Source organism: Macrotis lagotis, chromosome 1 (assembly GCF_037893015.1).
Source record: "Macrotis lagotis isolate mMagLag1 chromosome 1, bilby.v1.9.chrom.fasta, whole genome shotgun sequence".
Lineage (NCBI taxonomy): Eukaryota > Metazoa > Chordata > Mammalia > Peramelemorphia > Peramelidae > Macrotis > Macrotis lagotis.
The window spans coordinates 265,306,821-265,324,159 of NC_133658.1; the positions used below are offsets into that span (position 1 = coordinate 265,306,821).

The 17,339-nt window shown below is 35.8% G+C and overlaps 1 protein-coding gene across 4 annotated transcripts in view; it reads left to right on the plus strand.

The window, feature by feature from the left end:
- PHACTR3 (phosphatase and actin regulator 3) overlaps window positions 1-17,339 on the plus strand; it is a 319,965-nt gene that overhangs the window by 177,697 nt on the left and 124,929 nt on the right. For all 4 annotated transcript variants that reach the window (XM_074210374.1, XM_074210373.1, XM_074210376.1 and 1 more), the window contains exons 2-4: window positions 716-877; window positions 5,130-5,207; window positions 16,119-16,310. In XM_074210374.1, the coding sequence (XP_074066475.1) occupies window positions 716-877; window positions 5,130-5,207; window positions 16,119-16,310 (432 nt within the window). The remainder of the gene's footprint in view (window positions 1-715; window positions 878-5,129; window positions 5,208-16,118; window positions 16,311-17,339) is intronic.

The window sequence follows — 17,339 nt, forward strand, 5'->3', positions numbered from 1 at the left end:
TCAGATTTAACTTTGAAGTGATGAACAATGGTGGCATTTTCCAGGAAGTGAGAATAGCATGAACAAATTCATGGAGGTAGAACAAAACGAAGAAAATACCCTAGCTGGAGAGAATTGTAAGGGACCTTTGAGTTTGTTCAGTTCAGCTTCTTCACTTTCCAGATGAGGAAACTGAAGCCCAGAGATGTCAAATGACTTTCCTTAAATTGTCATTGGTAGCAGAATAGATGCTTTCCACTGTACTGCACACCACATTATAGTATCTCTCAGATTGAAGGTAGTGGAAATAGTGAAAGATGAACCCAGAAAGTCAGAGATCAATGTCTTCTTAGTGACAGAGATGGGATTTAAACCATCTTTAATCCAATTTTGCTATGTTTAAGACCAGCAAAAACAGACTCTCCATTGCTTCTTACTTTCAAACCCTTGTTTCTTCTTTGTCTTAATTAATTGGAATTTTTAGATTAAAAAAACAAACTAAAGTAAACAAATTATATGTTAGATGTTGGTATAATTGCTGTCCAGAGAGTAAAAAACTAAATAACTTCTTTGAGGCCCAAGGGAAGATTTGGGCTATTCCTCAGGGGAAGGAGTAACTGTTTTCTGGGTTTTTTAAGTGGGTTTTGTAAATCTCCAGGGTGAGAGAGTCCCCATAAAACTTCCTGAGAAATATTGTGCACTTGATAGTAACCCCCTTGTGGTTTTTCCTCTTTAGATGAGATGGACCAGTCTCCTGCAGTACGTTCCGAATATCTGGTCTCAGGGATTCGCACTCCCCCGGTGAGGAGGAACAGCAAACTGGCCACTTTAGGCAGGATCTTTAAACCCTGGAAATGGAGGAAAAAGAAAAATGAAAAACTAAAACAGACTTCATCAGGTAAAAGTAATACGATAAAGGGGGAAGGGGAGGGCAAACTCATAATAAAATAATGAGATTTGTTTCTAGTAGGGAAACTCACTCAAGTCTTATAAAGAACATAGTTTAGACAGAGTAAATGAATTTTTGTCCCTCTTTTCTTTCCACTATTTAAATGAGATTTAAATTATCAATCCTCTGTTATCAAAAGTGAGCCATGATGTCAAAAATAACAGAGGCTTGATAATTAAGAGGGAAAGTTACAGTTTTGAAAACACCTCAACTCACAACTAAACATCATTGAGTGCCCCAGCCTTTACTCTTTTCTGAACCACATCATCATTAGTTATGGAACATAATTGTTATCTAAGATGCTCATAAGAATTATACTGAGCCTTTGGACTCAGTCTCTGTAGATGATTGCTTTAGGGGATATTGCCTTGGGAAGTCCCAAGAATCTCTTTTCTTTACTTCTCTGAAGAACCAAAGAGGATATAAGTAATTAGGAAATAAGGAGACAAAATCATCTTCATTAGACTGCTTGAACTCTGTCACTGCTTATTAATTAATACCATTTACTTTAATTTGTCATCAGATTTGTAGATGACACAAAGCTAGGAGGGATGGTAAGCATGGGATGACAGAACCAAGATCCAAAAAGATTCTGACAGGATAAAACAATGAGGCTAATCTAATTAGATGGAATTTAATAGGGATAGATATAAAGTCCCATATATTGGTTTGTTTTTTTAATCAACTATAATATAAGATAGAGTAGTTAGTAAACAGCTCCTCTTAACAATAACAAAAAGTAAAACAAAATGAGACAAAACCAATGGAGTTTTAGTGGTCTGCAAGCTCAATGTGAGTTAACAGTGTAATCATAGCAAACAAAAATGCTAGTTCAATCTCAGGTTAGGTTGCTTAGAACTTGGGATATAACAGTCCTGCTGTTTTATAATAAGACTTATCTTTTGCATTTAGTTCTGGACATCTTAAGGTGGGTCTTCAATATTGTAAGAGGATCTTTAACAAAGTGGAATTGATCCATCAGGGTAACAAGCATGGTGAGAGGACCAAAGAGAGCATGTCATAAAATAAACTGTGAACTGGGTGAACTGGGGCTGACTAGTCTGGAGAAGGCTGAGGAAAAACATGAAAGTTTTCTTCATGTAATTGAAGAGTGATAAGTGTGTCATATGAAAGTGTCCTTTAAATGTTCTGCTAAGCCACAAGGTCTGGCAGATTGTCAGAAAAACAAATTTCAATTTTATATAGAGAGAAATTTCTTCACTAGTTGAGTTATCCAAAAGTGTAAGGTGTACCTTACTAGGTAATAAGTTCCCATTCTCAAGGTCTTCTAACAAAAACTATATGCTTCCTTATCAGGGATTGTTGAAAGGATCCAAGTTCAAGTTTGGGTTATACTGACCTATCTCTGAGTTCATGTCAAACTGATTCAGAAAGACACTATATTATTTTTTAAATTATTTTGCTAGACATTTTCTGTCTATCATAACTCTATAAAAATGGAACAGGGTTGATTTCCCCTTCTATTTTTATAGATGAAGAAACTGATATTCAAAGATGATATCATAACTATATTCACATGGCTATTAACTTACAGAACTGCGATTCTACCCCAGATTTTCTGACTCTAAATGCAATATTTACCATTATCATGCTGCCTTTTATAGTTGGTACTGTCTGCAGTACACTTTCTCTGTCTGCTCTCCTCCCCCACTTTTTATCATCATGGTTGTCAGCTGCCACAATATTTAAAAAGTTACCTGAGGTCTAGCAGGACTATATTTCATTTTTAAAGCTCTTTGCTGCTCTCCTTGTTATAATCTTAATCTCCTTGAAAGCATCAGAATTGGTACATTGGGTCAGCCCAGACCAAAGGATACATTGTGGGAAAGCAGGATCGGCCTTTTTCATGGCTGAGGTTAGCAACATGCCCCAAACATCCTAATTTTTCACAGAATGTTAAAGCTAGAAGGGACCCTAGAAATCTTATAACCCTTTCAATTTATAGATAAGGAAAATAAGATGAAAATTACTTCCTTTAAGTAATTTACCTAAAGTCATCCAAATTGCAAGCGGATAGAACAGCTCAAGTCTAACTTTCCTGATTTAATCAGATGACCTGTCCAATACAACATTTCTATTACCATGCAATACTTATCTCTGTTACGCTTTTTAGGATTTTATTTCATTGTTTGGAGGAAGTAGATTGCTGTAGCGGAGAGAATATTGGACTAGGAATCACAATTGGATTGATGTTATAGTTCTGCATCTTCTCAGTAGTATGAGCTTAGTGATCACAGCATCTCTTTGAAATTCAGTTTCCTCACTGGGAAAAAAGAAGACATTGAATTAAATAATATGTAAATTCCATCTCTTTCTAGTAAGTTCATTAATCTATAGAGCTCTTATTTCCTATTTATCCTTTCTACAATTTATTTATTATTTATTATTTTACCTAAACTTCCTACCCTGGGAAGTTCAATTCAGTAATTTTTCAGGTGTGCTCCATTTTTCTTGACTTCATATGGAATTTTTTGACAAAGAGATTGTAGTGGTTTGTTATTTTTTTTCTCCAGTTCATTTTGCAGATAAAGAAACCAAGGGAAGCAGGCTTAAGTGACATGCACACAACTCAAGGAAATAGTCTTCCTAACTCCAGGCCTAACACTCTACCAATTATGCCACCTAGCTGCCCCAGCTACCCTGGAAATTTCTTAATATTAATTCAACAAGAGGTACTTCCTAGATTGAATACTGTAGGCCTGAGTAAAATGCTTTGTGTTTAGATATACCATATTTTCATTATGTTTTTTCAAGACTTTAGTCATTTTGTTTTTCTATCTTGGTCTTTCCAGACTTAATGGTGAGCAAGTTACCTGCACCTTCTCGCATTTAGGACCAAGTGTTAGTTTATATGTGTATTTGTAACCACAATTAATGGTATCCCACATAGAAGGGAATACGCATTAATAATGTGCCAGGTTCTATATTAAACACATTTCAATTAAACACAATTGAGGCAGGCAGAGGTTAAGTAAGTTGCCCAAGGTCATATAACTTGTAAGGGAAGTCAGATTTGAATTCAGATCTTCAGATTCGAACTCCAGAGCACTACCCTATGCACCTAGCTTCTGCCTAGTGAAAGGAGCTGCTCTGAGACTCAGATCTGGGTTCATGACCTACTTTAAATATATATTGGTTATATGAGCCTGGACAATTCACTTACACAGCTATCTAAGATTTTACATTGTAGCAAAGGTGCCAACCTAAATTCAAAATTCCTGTAACAATGAAACCTTAGATACAGTCTCTAATCAAAAACATTAGATGATGTGCTGGGGTAAAAATTAATTTGTAACAAGATTTTCTGAAAAAGGAAATGGTGATATTTTAATATTAAAGAAAAATAACATTACATAATTTTGTGACAGCCTTTAAATGCCAGCTGGAGAGCAGAGTGGGGGAGAAGTTAGGGGAATGGAGAGAGGATGAGATTGAGAGAGACATGGTCACCACATGCAGAACAGATTTCGTTGTTGGATAGAGAGAGGAAAGAGCACTTTTTTAAAGGAGTAATTGACAAGATTTGGCAACTGCTCATGGGTGGGAAATGGCTTATTGGCTAAGAATCTTTCTTTTGAATTTTCTGAATACTATTAATATATGATTTATTTGTGGAATTTCTAGAGGGAAAACACTTAGAGTCTTAGAGCTGAGGTCTGACATAAATAGTGTGCTGAAATGTATTTAGCAAATGATAATGCAAACCACAAAAACATAGATCAGGGTGAAGGGGGCAGAAGAAGGTTACATTCCTTAGCTGGTAAGCTATTGAGTTTTTGGTGCCAGAGAACAGCTGGCTTATAGAAGAGATATCTACAGTTTTTGCCTTTCAAATAAATCATTGAGGGTTAATTGTCTTTTTAAAAAAAAAAAGTGTTGGAGTGTTGAAAGAGTGCTCAAAATGCTATTTAACTGGTTGTGCTATATGTACAATTTTAAAGAGAATAGTTGATGGAAGAGTCCCAGAACTGTTAAACAAATAAGTATTCAAAATTTGTAAAATGTCCTTGTCATTATGGACCCAGAACTAAATGCAAACTTTTGGTTGGTCAATTTCCCATTGTTTGCTTTAAGTGAACTCAAAATTCATCATCCCCTACTGATTTCTTTCCAATGAGCAAACATTAGCAATGAATTAACTCTTGACTGCCAATCATCTTGGTGTTTGTGTGTTGTGCAGTGTTGGAAAAGAAGATCTCCACAAGGCAAGGTCGGGATGAACTCATTAAAAAAGGTCTGCTGGAGATGATGGAGCAAGGTAAGCCAAGGCCTTGATCACTTTTATGGCATCCATTTTAACACACGAATGGGAAACTCAGAGAGTTCAGGATGGAATAGGGAGGATCTCATAGACAGATCAAGGGCAGAAAAGAATCAGTATGTCCTGGGAAATCTTAGACTGTTCCCAATGAAATTCTAGCATAACATTAGAGATTCTGGTGTGTTTCAGGACATGCCTACATTTTCAATGACACTTGATTATTAAATGACTCATAAGTATTTTTACCAGTGAATTTTACTTTTTAAGCTATTAGTCCAGATTTTGCTAAAAATTTGTTTTATTCATTATAATTGGTAGCACAGTTAGAAATTAACTTCATATGTGTGTATGTGTATGTATGTGTTTTTGCTTTTGTGACATTTCCTTCATGGCCCTGAATTGAGGCAAACAAATCATATCTAAGCCCATAGACAATTATCATAAAATGTTAAAACTCAAAGGAATATTTTTTTTTAGGTTTTTTTCAAGGCAAATGGGGTTAAGTGGCTTGCCAAAGGCCACACGGCTAGGTAATTATTAAGTGTCTGAGACTGGAGTTGAACCCAGGTACTCCTGACTCCAAGGCTGGTGCTTTATCCACTACGCCACCTAGCTGCCCTCAAAGGAATATTAAAGATAATTTCATCTAATATCTTTATTTTCTTGTGGAGAAAGAGGAAGATTCTTAAGATATCTTCTAGTCTAGTACCTTCATTTTACAGTTGGTGATCCCAGAGACACCAAAGTCACAGAATTGTTGACAAAGCTAGGAATACTATGTCATCCTTCTAAAACTATAGAATGTAAATACTAGAAGGAATCTTAGAGATTATTTAATTCAGAGGTGTCCAACACATGGCTCACAACAGTTCCCAAGTGTTACTAAAGCAGATTAAAATGTGAAAAATATTTGACAAAATAAACCAAACTACAATAAAACATAGATAATAATACATTTTAAAACTAAGTCAATAGGAATCCTCATATAGTGTCACCTTTGTTATTTGAGTTTGACATCACAGATTTTGTTCATCATCCTGCCTTTATATTTTATAAAATTGAGAGTAGTGACTTTGCACAGCCCTCCCTCACTTAAATCCAATTCACTAGCATGTCATGGCATCATTTTCCTGATGTGATGGTCCTTTTTAAGAACAAAGGACAAGAGATAGCTAGATTGCACAGTGAATAGAGAACAGACCCTGAAGTCAGTTCAAATCTGACCTCAGAAACTTAATAATTACCTAGCTATGTGACCTTGGGCAAATCACTTACTCCTACAGACTTGGAAAAAAACAAAGCATAAAAACAAACAAAAAAAAAACCCAAAGAGCAAACAACAACAGCAATTTGATAATACAATAATTTTTCTTTACATAGATTTATTTCTCTCTATATAACATTTGGATAAGGGGGAAATTATATCTGTATTTTCACTAACCCCTAAATGAAATTTAACATTTTCTTCAATTTTTTTTTAGTTTTTTGCAAGGCAAATGGGGTTAAGTGGCTTTCCCAAGGCCACACAGCTAGGTAATTATTATATGCCTGAGGCTGGATTTGAACTCAGGTACTCCTGACTCCAGGACCTGTGCTCTATCTACTACACCACCTAGCCGCCTCATTTTCTTCAATTTTTAAATACATTATTCCAAGAAGGGGCCTAAATGCTTCACCAGACTACCAAAAGAGACCCACAATACAAAAAAAGATTAAGAACCCATGCTCTAGAGATTATTTTAATGACAGCCATAGGGCTCAAATAAAATAATTTATAACGTATGAACTCCACACACTGAGGACTGCCTCCACTAGCTCCTATTGTGAGACTCTGAATCCTGAGGATATTATAAGAAAAAAAATTACCTTGACATAAGAACAATATGGGGGAAGAGCAGAAGGTAGTGCTTACCAAGCCATGGTACAGATTCTGACCTCTGTTTTGGAGAACAGCATCCTTCCCTTGTTAACCAGCTGGCATAGGGTCTGTGACTGCCTTGAATTTCCAACTCCCCTTTCTATCCTTATAATAGTACTCTAGATTTTGTCAATTGGGCCTAAAGAATTAGAAATTTAGTGAGTCTGCATATGAAACAAATTAATCCAGATTTCATGCAGGGTTACTAATTTAGTGAGGCTTGCTTTCTGGCAAATCCAATTTAGCTGGGGATATTTTTTTCATTATTTCTGTTCTTCAGATCCAGGAAGAGGAAGCAGATTGAGTTACTATTTTTAGTGCCTCCCTACCTGAAAAATAAAAGGCTTCAGATGCTCTGAGTATGAGCCCTGGTTGCCATGAAAAGTCATTCATGAACAGTCATGTACCGTGTACCTCATTTAATTCCCCAAACAGGCATTTCAGAGCTGTGGAGGGAGTACATTTTGCCAAGTTAAAAAACTGGAATATTTTGCTTGTTAATTTTTCAGCCAAGCCCCTGAATCTTTATATTTTTAGTTTTGTTTTAAGCAAATGTTATGGGGTTTTTTGTTTCTTTAAGGAGAAAAATCCTTAGTCATCAAATTGTGCTAAAAAATAATATTTCGGTGAATAAAGTATCAGTGGGCAACAAAAGATATAGATTTGGTTCCTTTTAGAATAAATGACATGTTTTTAAAATTAAAGAGAAGCACTGGCAAAGGAAAATTTGGGTTCTGCCAAATCCCACATCCTTGAAAAATAGTTTGTTTTGAGAATTCTAATAGGGCCCATATGACAAACACTAGAATAACAGGACCAGCCAGACTCTCTACCACCTTGGGAATACTGTCATCTTACCTTTTCTTTTATATTTCTATAACATTTTGTCAATAATAATGCTTTCTAATATCTGTGTAGCACTTTTATCATTCTAGAACATCTTGAAAGCAATTATTTTCTTTTTTTCTCACATCATATCTTTGAGATATAAAAAGAATATATAATTTCCACCACTTTATAGGTAAAGAAACTAAGATTATAAGATAGCAAATAATGTGACCAAGATCACCAAGATCATATTTGACCACAGATCTTTAAAATCTAGTGATTCTTAAGGTTGCAAAGGAAGTTGTGACAAAAATGAGCTAAGTCGTTTTCCAAAAATTAGAATGACTTAGAAGGTAATGAGTTTCCTATTTCTGGAAGCCTTCTAGAAAGGCTAAATGAACCTCTTGTTAAAGATGTAGAGGATACTGTTATTCCAGTATGGCTTAAAACATGTCTAAGATAAGACAAATAGGTGGTACAGTAAATAGGTCACTGACTCTGATGACAGGAACACGTGACCCTGGGCAAGTCATTTAACTTCAACTTCCTCAAAAAAAACCAAACCTCACAACTTCTATAAGCTTCCTTCCAAACCTGAGATACTATAAGGAGATCATACTTGTCTGGAATTTGAAGAAAGAGAATTCTTCAAATAGACAAATATAAGGGCTGAAATCTAGTGTGTCTTTGAAAGGGAAAACTTCAAATTATGACTAGACTACTAAACTGGAGTCAGTGTGTGGTAAGCTTTGAACAAGCTTAAAAATTTATGCTTTGGATTGTAGATGATAGGGAACCACTAAAGTATTTTTGATCATGGGTGTGGCATTAAGAGAGAAGATATTGAAAGGTAGGGATAGCAATTAGGAGACTAATAATCACCTACCTGATAGGCAATGAGGGCCTGTCCTAAAGGGATATCAGTTGGGATGGGAAGGTTAAAGTTTCTTTCTGAGATCTGTTTTATATATTTAATTTACTTTTCTTCATAGGAAACACAAAACAAAGCTGTAACTCATGTAGGAATATAAAATTTATACATAAAATTTGCAAAATGTCAGCCAACAAGCATTTATTTTTTGCTTTATAAAAAAATTTTAATAAACTTTCTTTACCCCAATTAAATGTTAAAACTATTTGTTTAAATTTTGAATCCAAAATCCTTTCCTTCCCTGCATCAGTAAACAATCAGATATAGGTTATACATAAGCAATCATTTAAAATTTCCCTATTAGTCATTTTGAACAAAACAATTCAAATAAAAAAGGAGTGAAAGTTAAAAATAGCATGCTTCAGTCTGTCATAAAATAATAGTGTTTTTCTCTAGAGGTGAATAGTACACTTCTTCATTAATCCTGTGGGATTGTCCTCAATAAACATTTATTAAGAAGAACAGTCCTATTCTTTAAGGAGCTTACATTTTAATGGGAAACACATAAAAGGGAGCTGGTGGAGGAAGGGAGAGAAGGTATTGGTCTTAGGGCAAGGTAAGGAAAATCTTTGGGAGTTGAGTCAGAGGCAGATGGAGACATTTTTGATGCAGGCTGGCTCACTCCTTAAATTGGAGGCTCTGAACAGAACCAGCCAGTCAGAATGAGAGAGTCTGAGACAAAGAGTACTTCCAACGTGAGCAGTCCAGGAGTGGTGTGAGCTTTCAGAAAGAAGAGTTATAAAATGGGAGAGAAAATCCTATGGAAATGAAGTGTGGTACAGCCTGGAGAGGGAATTTTACATGCCTTATCTCATTCAATCCTCATAGCACTTCTTGATACCATAGACACTTTGAGGTTCTGTTTGAGATTGCAAGTTCAAATAATAAAGATTTTCTGTTTTACTTAAGTGGGCTTTTTAATTTTTTTAATATTTATCTTCCCCAATTCATTGCAATGCATTGTATTTTGCTTTCTGATCAAATATAGTAGTTAAAAAAGAGATTTCATTGTTTCTGCCCACAAATTTGGTAATCACACAGAATCACAGGACTTCGGAACTGGAAGGGACTTTAGGTTTTCATCCATTCCAACCTTCCCATTTTATACTTAAGAATACTGAGGCTAAGTAAGGTTGCATGGAGTACCCAAAGTCAACCAGAAAATAAGTGATAGACCCAAGACTAGGACTTCCATCTCCTAATTTCTAATTCACACTTCTTCTTGTCCTATTCTATGGGTCTTCAGGTGCCATTTTTTTTTCTCAACATAGGTCATGTAAAATTTTATGGTATATGTAGCTTCCTTCAAGCCTCCTAGATAAGATAGTTAATCCTCCTAACCATATCTTTGTATTTACCTGGCATATATGGCATATATTTTTCCCATTCAGTACATTTACAAGAATAAACTGTGCATTTATAATATGCAATGCATACAATCTTTACCTTGCCTAGGGTCTGCTAGGTGGCACAGTGGACAAGTGCTGGATTTGGAGTCAGGAAGACCTGAGTTGAAATGTGATCTCAGATACTTTTTAGTTTCCTCACGTGTTAAAACCAGATAATAATAGCATGTACCTCCCAAGGTTACAGAAAGGATGAAATATTTTTTAAAAGTGTTCTGCAAACAGTAAACACTGTTGTTGTTATTGTTGATGTTGCTGTTGTCTCATGAGAAGTGATGCGATAGAGCCCTAAGGAAAAGGAAATTTTAAAAAGAACAAGATGATTGTACCATCTTTAAGAACTGGTTGGAGGGCAGAGAAAGGTCTTTTCATCTTAAAGCCATTTTAGTAAAAAATAAACAGTGAATAATCTTCCTTCAGTCAAGAACTATGCAGAGCAGAATGTCCTTTCAAAAGAGACCCTTGGATGTGGAGGGTCCCTGGTTCGAGGCTGTAAACTATAAAACTATCAAAGAGATTTACAAGACTGCACTGGTGTCTAGACAGAAGCCATGAGTAATGGCCAACTGAAGGCTAATATAATATGCTTCATGTGATTTGCTTCTAGCTCAATGAGGTTCTCATTCCCCCGTCCCCAGGGATTATTCTGTGCCTTTATTAACATATGTATTTTTATCAACTGCTGCTTTAAAACAACAGCATCAACAGCACTGTTAATCCTTCCTAAAACTAGATTAGAAGTGACTTGTAACATCTTTTAATCCCTTTCAGTTAAATTTGCTCCTTTATCTTTTAGAGGGTAAAAAGGGGGAATAATTATGCCAGTTATTAAATGACAGGATCGTTCTAAGACAACTGAGGTAAATATTTAACACCTTTCTTGATCCCAGGTCAGAAGTGACCTTCCCACTCAGATCTCACATAGCACTTTTTCTTGTATGAATTTATCATATAACATGTAAGTCAGAATGATCCATGTATATAATTTTTCCTACTAGGCTGTGAATTCCAAATAAGCAGGCATTGTGCCTTATCTCTCTCTAGGTCCACTGAGTATTTCAGGTTCTTAAACTAAGGTCTGGGAATTTATTTTTTAAAAATATTTTGATAACTATATTTCAACATAATTGTTCTGCTTTGCAATCCTGTTTTATTTATGCATTTAAAAACTTTATTCTGAGAAGAGGTCTACCAGATTGTCAAACGGATATATGAGAGGGAAAAAAAAATTTAAGAATCCCTGCCTTAGTGCCTAACCCAATTCTCTAGAGGCACATACATGGTAGGAAACATAATCTTTCTTGAATGAAGGAATGAGTTATTGAACTCTTCTCCCTGTCCCCTCCCCGACCCCAGTTTCTCTTAGCAACTCAATTTATGTATATGTTCAATAATTGTTAACTGAATGCTAACTGTATTGCTAAGCTCTAAGAAAAATTACAGAGAAAAATGAGAGAATTCTTCCCCTTGATAAGTTTATAATATAATAAGAAAGATAAACCAAGTGAAAAGGCAACTCTATTTCAAGGCCTATCATTAAATTTCTGGAGAGGCATATGTAAAATATTATGAGAATTAAGAAGAAAAAGATTATTTCTGAGTAGGGAATCTCAGAAGGTTTCATAGAAGGAATGACTTGACTTAAGATGGTAGAATTTCAGTAAACAGAGATATGGAAGAGAAGGACATTCCAAGTACAATTTTGCTCAAAGGAATAGTGATTCATTTTGTTGCGGTATAATTTGGAGAAGTAAATAATATGAAAAAAAAATTTGAACCTGTGGTTTAGATCAGGAAAAACTTTGGATCAGGGAAGAACAGAGTTGTCCATTAGGAAGATAGCATGTTAAAGAAGAAAAGGGGAGATAGAATGGGGTGAAAAAAACATTAATGTTAGTCCTGGCAGGAAATAATGAGTGTCCTAACTTATTAGTGGCAATAGACTTAGCATTGAATTCATTAGGACTCAGGAAAGGAATCAAAGTTAATGGTGAGGATTTGAGGTGAGGTGACTGGTAGAGTGAATTTGTTGTAGAAAAGTTGGAGTACTTAACATCCAGTGGACATGGCAAGAATTTACTAGGAATTTGGAAATTGAAGATTAGAAGATTGAACATTCATTCAACTAAAATTTCTACCTGAAATTATAACACTAGATGAGATTGACAAAGAAGAAAATGTAGAAAGAGAGAAGTTAACAGAAAACAGTTCACCTTCTGAATCGTGTCTATTTCTGCCAGTATAGAGTTTGGAGAAAAGTGGCTTGTGAATGTTTTTATCTTGTTGGACTATTTTGGATGCATTTTGTGACTCTTATCTTCCCTACCCACAATCCAGATAGAGCAAATTTATTATTATTTTTAATTTCTTAGTAGATATTTAAGAGATTAGATCAAAGTTTCTCAACCTCAGCTACGTTACTCCTAGAAAGGTATAAGAAACAAATATCAAATGACGATGGTGAATATTTGGTAGTTAACTGTTATCCTAGTAAAACATTCCCAAAGTGTTAGTGAACAAATATATGGAATGCAGAAAAAAATTTATGATACTGAAAATATTATGTATCAGATCAATTTATCTTTAATGAAAAGTTAGGCCCTTCATTTGATTTCATTTATCATATGCATAATAAACTTTAATATTAATTTCACTTCATATTAAATAAGAGGTATGGGATGATTTTCCAAAAGCCCATTAGAGACTGAAAAGGTAGAAAACACCTTGACTGGATTAGGTGATTTTTACCTAGACTTAGATTAGGAGAGGGGAAAAAAATTGTCTTCCTTTTCTGTTTCCCCCTCTTTATTGCTCTCTCCTCCCCTGAACCATTTTCTGCCTGTAAAACTGTTTGCAGACAAGAAGGGGCCTTCTCTGATCATCAAGATTAGCTTATGAATTTCTTAGTGTCATAGGCTTCTCAGAGAACCATGGAGGTGACTTTTCTTCATCTTCTAATAAAGATGGTTTTAAAATTTTCCTAAATGATCTTACTAATTTAATATTTTATAATTAGATTTTAAATATATATTCTCATGATACCATGTCTAGTGTTCTCAGATGATGTATCTCCCCCCTGAGAATTAGGCCTTGACAGATCAAATATCCTGTTTCTGCTTCATGGAAATGCTGGCCTCAGTGGGTTCCCACCCCCACCTCCCCATGCAGTGTAAAATATAGGCTCCCTCCAATCTATTCCATTCTGTAGCGCCAGGGAGGGAAAAGGCATCAGATAAACAATGGGAACAGCTGCTCGTGCACCCGGATCATGAGCAGTCCAACTGTACAATGAGATGGATCTGTGAAAAAGAGCTCCACCCCCAATCCCCAGGCTGTATCTTAGCAACTGTCGTCCTGCAGGGCCTGTTGTAAGAATGCTACCTTTTCAGTGAACGAGACTCCAGGTCAGAATAGTGAGCTTGGACTATAAAAACAAACAAACAAAAAAAGCCTGCGTGTTCTGTGGGAGAGCCAGTGTGAGCATGTGTCTGTGATTAATCTTACATCATGAGCTTATTGGAGCCTTGATCAGCACTGATGATCTTGGCTGCTAAGCACATGGGATATAATTTAATGTTGCCTTTGAGTCTTCTGGGAGCCCTAAGTATCTTCAGAAGGATAGGGGCCTCAGTCTTGTGCTCTTTGGATCCAATAAGCCCTCTGCTGGGGAGTCCGGTAGTGTTTGTTTTTTAAAGTAGGAGGTAATCTGTTTTTAGAAGTCTCATCTTTGAGGAAATGGAAAGAACAGGAACATGATTTCTAGTTCCCTAGAGCTCTCCTTAAGCCAGGAGTCCTCACTCATGATTAGGAAATGGAGAGAGAAATTCTTACTGAGGGTGAGAATCCCTTTTAGAATTAGGAGCGATGGCAGGATTAAAAGGGAGACAGTTGGGGTGGCTAGGTGGTGCAGTGGATAAAGCACCAGCCTTGGAGTCAGGAGTACCTGGGTTCAAATCTGGTCTCAGATACTTAATAATTGCCTAGCTGTGTGGCCTTGGGCAAGCCACTTAACCCCGTTTGCCTTGCAAAAACCAAAAAAAAAAAAAAAAGGAATTGCATTTTTAAATGCATAAAATAAAATACATAAAATTGAAAATTCAATTATTCTTTATCAAAATATGTATAAATATATAACAATGATGACAGATAACATTTATATAGAACTTATTATGTATCAGCCACTGTATCATGCTCTTTGTAATTATTATCTCCTTTGGCCTTCACAATAATTCTGGGAGGTAGATGCTGTTATTATCCCCATTTTATATATATGAGGAAATTGAAGCAAACAGGGATTAAGTGACTTTCTCAGAGTCATATGGCTAGGAAATGTCACTAAATTTGAACTCCAGTATTCCTGACTCTAGTATGCATATCTATATTTATTTCTACCTAGACAAATGCATTATATATTCATATAGTATATATTTATGTTTGTATGACTAGTGTGTATATATGTGCAATATAACCTGTGAATTATGTGTGTATTTGTATGTGGATGTGTACTTATGCATATGTGTATAATGCACTGGGAGGCCAAGTAGCAGAGTGGATAGAACACTTGGTGTGAGGAAGGTCTGAGTTCAAATGTATACATTGATATGTATGTGTGTGTATTTGTGTATCTATATGTGTGTATATAGATAAGGAATTGGGAAGCTTTTTTTTGCTAAGGACTATTTGAATATTTATAACATCATTTGTGGGCTACATTTGATCAAACATTTAATTAATTCATCCCCCAAAAATCTACTAGATATATTGAATTAAGGGTTCCTTGCCCCAGTATAGATGGATGATGGTGATGATGACAGAGAGACAGAAAAACAGAGAGTTCAGTTGTTTCTCAATTGTGTCTAACTCATCATGACCATTTAGAATTTTCATGGTAAAGGTACTGCTGTGGTTTTCCATTTCCTTCTCCAACTCATCTTACAAATGAGGAAACTGAGACAAACAGGGATACGTGACTGGATCAAGGTCATATAACTAATGAGGGTTTGAAACCAGACTTGGACTCAGGAAAATGAGTCTTTCTGATGCCAGACCCAGGGTTCTAGTCACCACCCAGCTGCTCCATTATATGTGTGTATGCACATGTATATTTATATGTACATATATCTATATTTATATTACATCCAAGAATATAAATATCCATATAGGTAGACACATATGTGTATATAACCTCACAGGTTAAGAATCTTTTCCCTAGAAGATAAACCTGAAAGAAGTGTCTTATAGGCAGAGGAAAGGTGGAGGGAGGGTGGTGAAGGGGCATTATAGGATTAGAGAATAGAGAGTAGAGATGACTAATTCAACATTTAACGAATATACAGTAAGCACCAACATGTGAAATGGCAAGGGCAGTGTTTCTGGCTTTAGAATTCTTGAAGTCAGGAAGAATTTTTTAAGTCACTCCATTAACATATTGACCCTGACACATCTTTAACCATCCAGGGCCATAGGCATCTCTAATTCTGTTAAGTTGCAAAATATTTGCTTATCCACATATAAGTAAAGTTTCCTCAGTGAAAGTTTCCTATGTCAATAAAATCATAATTCCAAATTCTTCTCCACCACCACCACCACAAAAAAAGGACATGAGACTCATCACTAAAATGTAAGTCCTTGTTATAGCAGGCTTGCAGTGGGGCTTGAGGTAAGTAAGATGAATTACTGATTACTAAGAAGGGACAGGAGAACTCTTGAGCCAGGAGTGGCTGAGTTGATTAGCAGGTTCTTGTTCTATAGAAATGTTGTAGAATTTGAAGGCCAAGTGTGTACTTCTGATAATTTAATTCAGATTAAATGGCATGATGTTTTAGATGCTGAAGCCAAAGCATGCAGTGCTGATGGTGGCACTAAAGCAACGCAGAGTGATCCTTCAACCCCCCAATGCCAGGCCTTTACTTCAGAAGAAATGCAGCGAGAAAGCTCCATAGCCGAAGCAGCAGCAGCCACAGATCAGAACTCACTTGACAAGGAACTGCATTCAGAGGAAGAAAAAGAAGATGCAGGTATTTGGATGTACATCCTTACAGGGTCTTCTTCCTAGGCTGCCATGGGGTTGGAAACCAGCCCTCCATGCCCCAAGGCCAGGATATACCACCAAGACTGTCTGCTTACTGACGCTAGGGGAGAAGGGGAGGGAGGTGGGATGGTCTAGGTATCCTTAGAGAGGCTATAATATCATGTACTACAGTACAAATGAGAACATAGGACCAGTCCTCAGCAAAATTTCCTTTGATTAACCTAGGGTAATCTTCTCTTTTCCTTTATCTCCTATTCTGTATCTCATGCATCTCAAGATTAATTGGTGACAACTTGCAAGATTATCTATATGAGGTTATTTGTATTCTCATAAGAAATTCTTGAAGACCCAAATACATTAACTGATAATTGTAGACATTTCTTTGTGAGGATAAGATAGCTATTTTGGCAGTATGGGTATATTCTTGGTGACTCCTTCACCTAGCCCTTATTATAAAATAAACTCCAAGAAGACCAATGCTTTGTTTAAGAAGGAAAATGAACTACTGTTATCCTACATGACAGTGACTACTCTACCAGTACTACTGTTGCTATTACTAATATTTATAACAAAAGTACTATTAGTAGTAGTATAACTAACAATAGCAATAATGAAAATGTATAAGATTCTTTAAAGTTGAGAAGACTATATGCTTTATCTTATTTGAGTTTCACAACAATTCACTGAAATATGACTGGTATTGTTATGCCCATTTAGGGCAGGTAGTGGTACAGTGTGTAAGAGTGGTAGTCTTTAAATCAAGAAGATCAGGCTTCAGTCTCACTTCATACACTTCCTAACTGTGTGACTTTGGTAAATTATTTAACCTCTCTCAGCTTGTGGAGCTCTCCACATGACTATGGAAAGAGTAATTTGAACCTACATTTTTAAAGCATTTTATACTTTCAAGGACTATGCAAATGAAATTATTACTTTACTGGTCAGGAAACAGCTATTCAAGCAATTTGCTCATGGTTTCACAGCTAGTAAGTGTGAATGACTTAAAATAAATCTA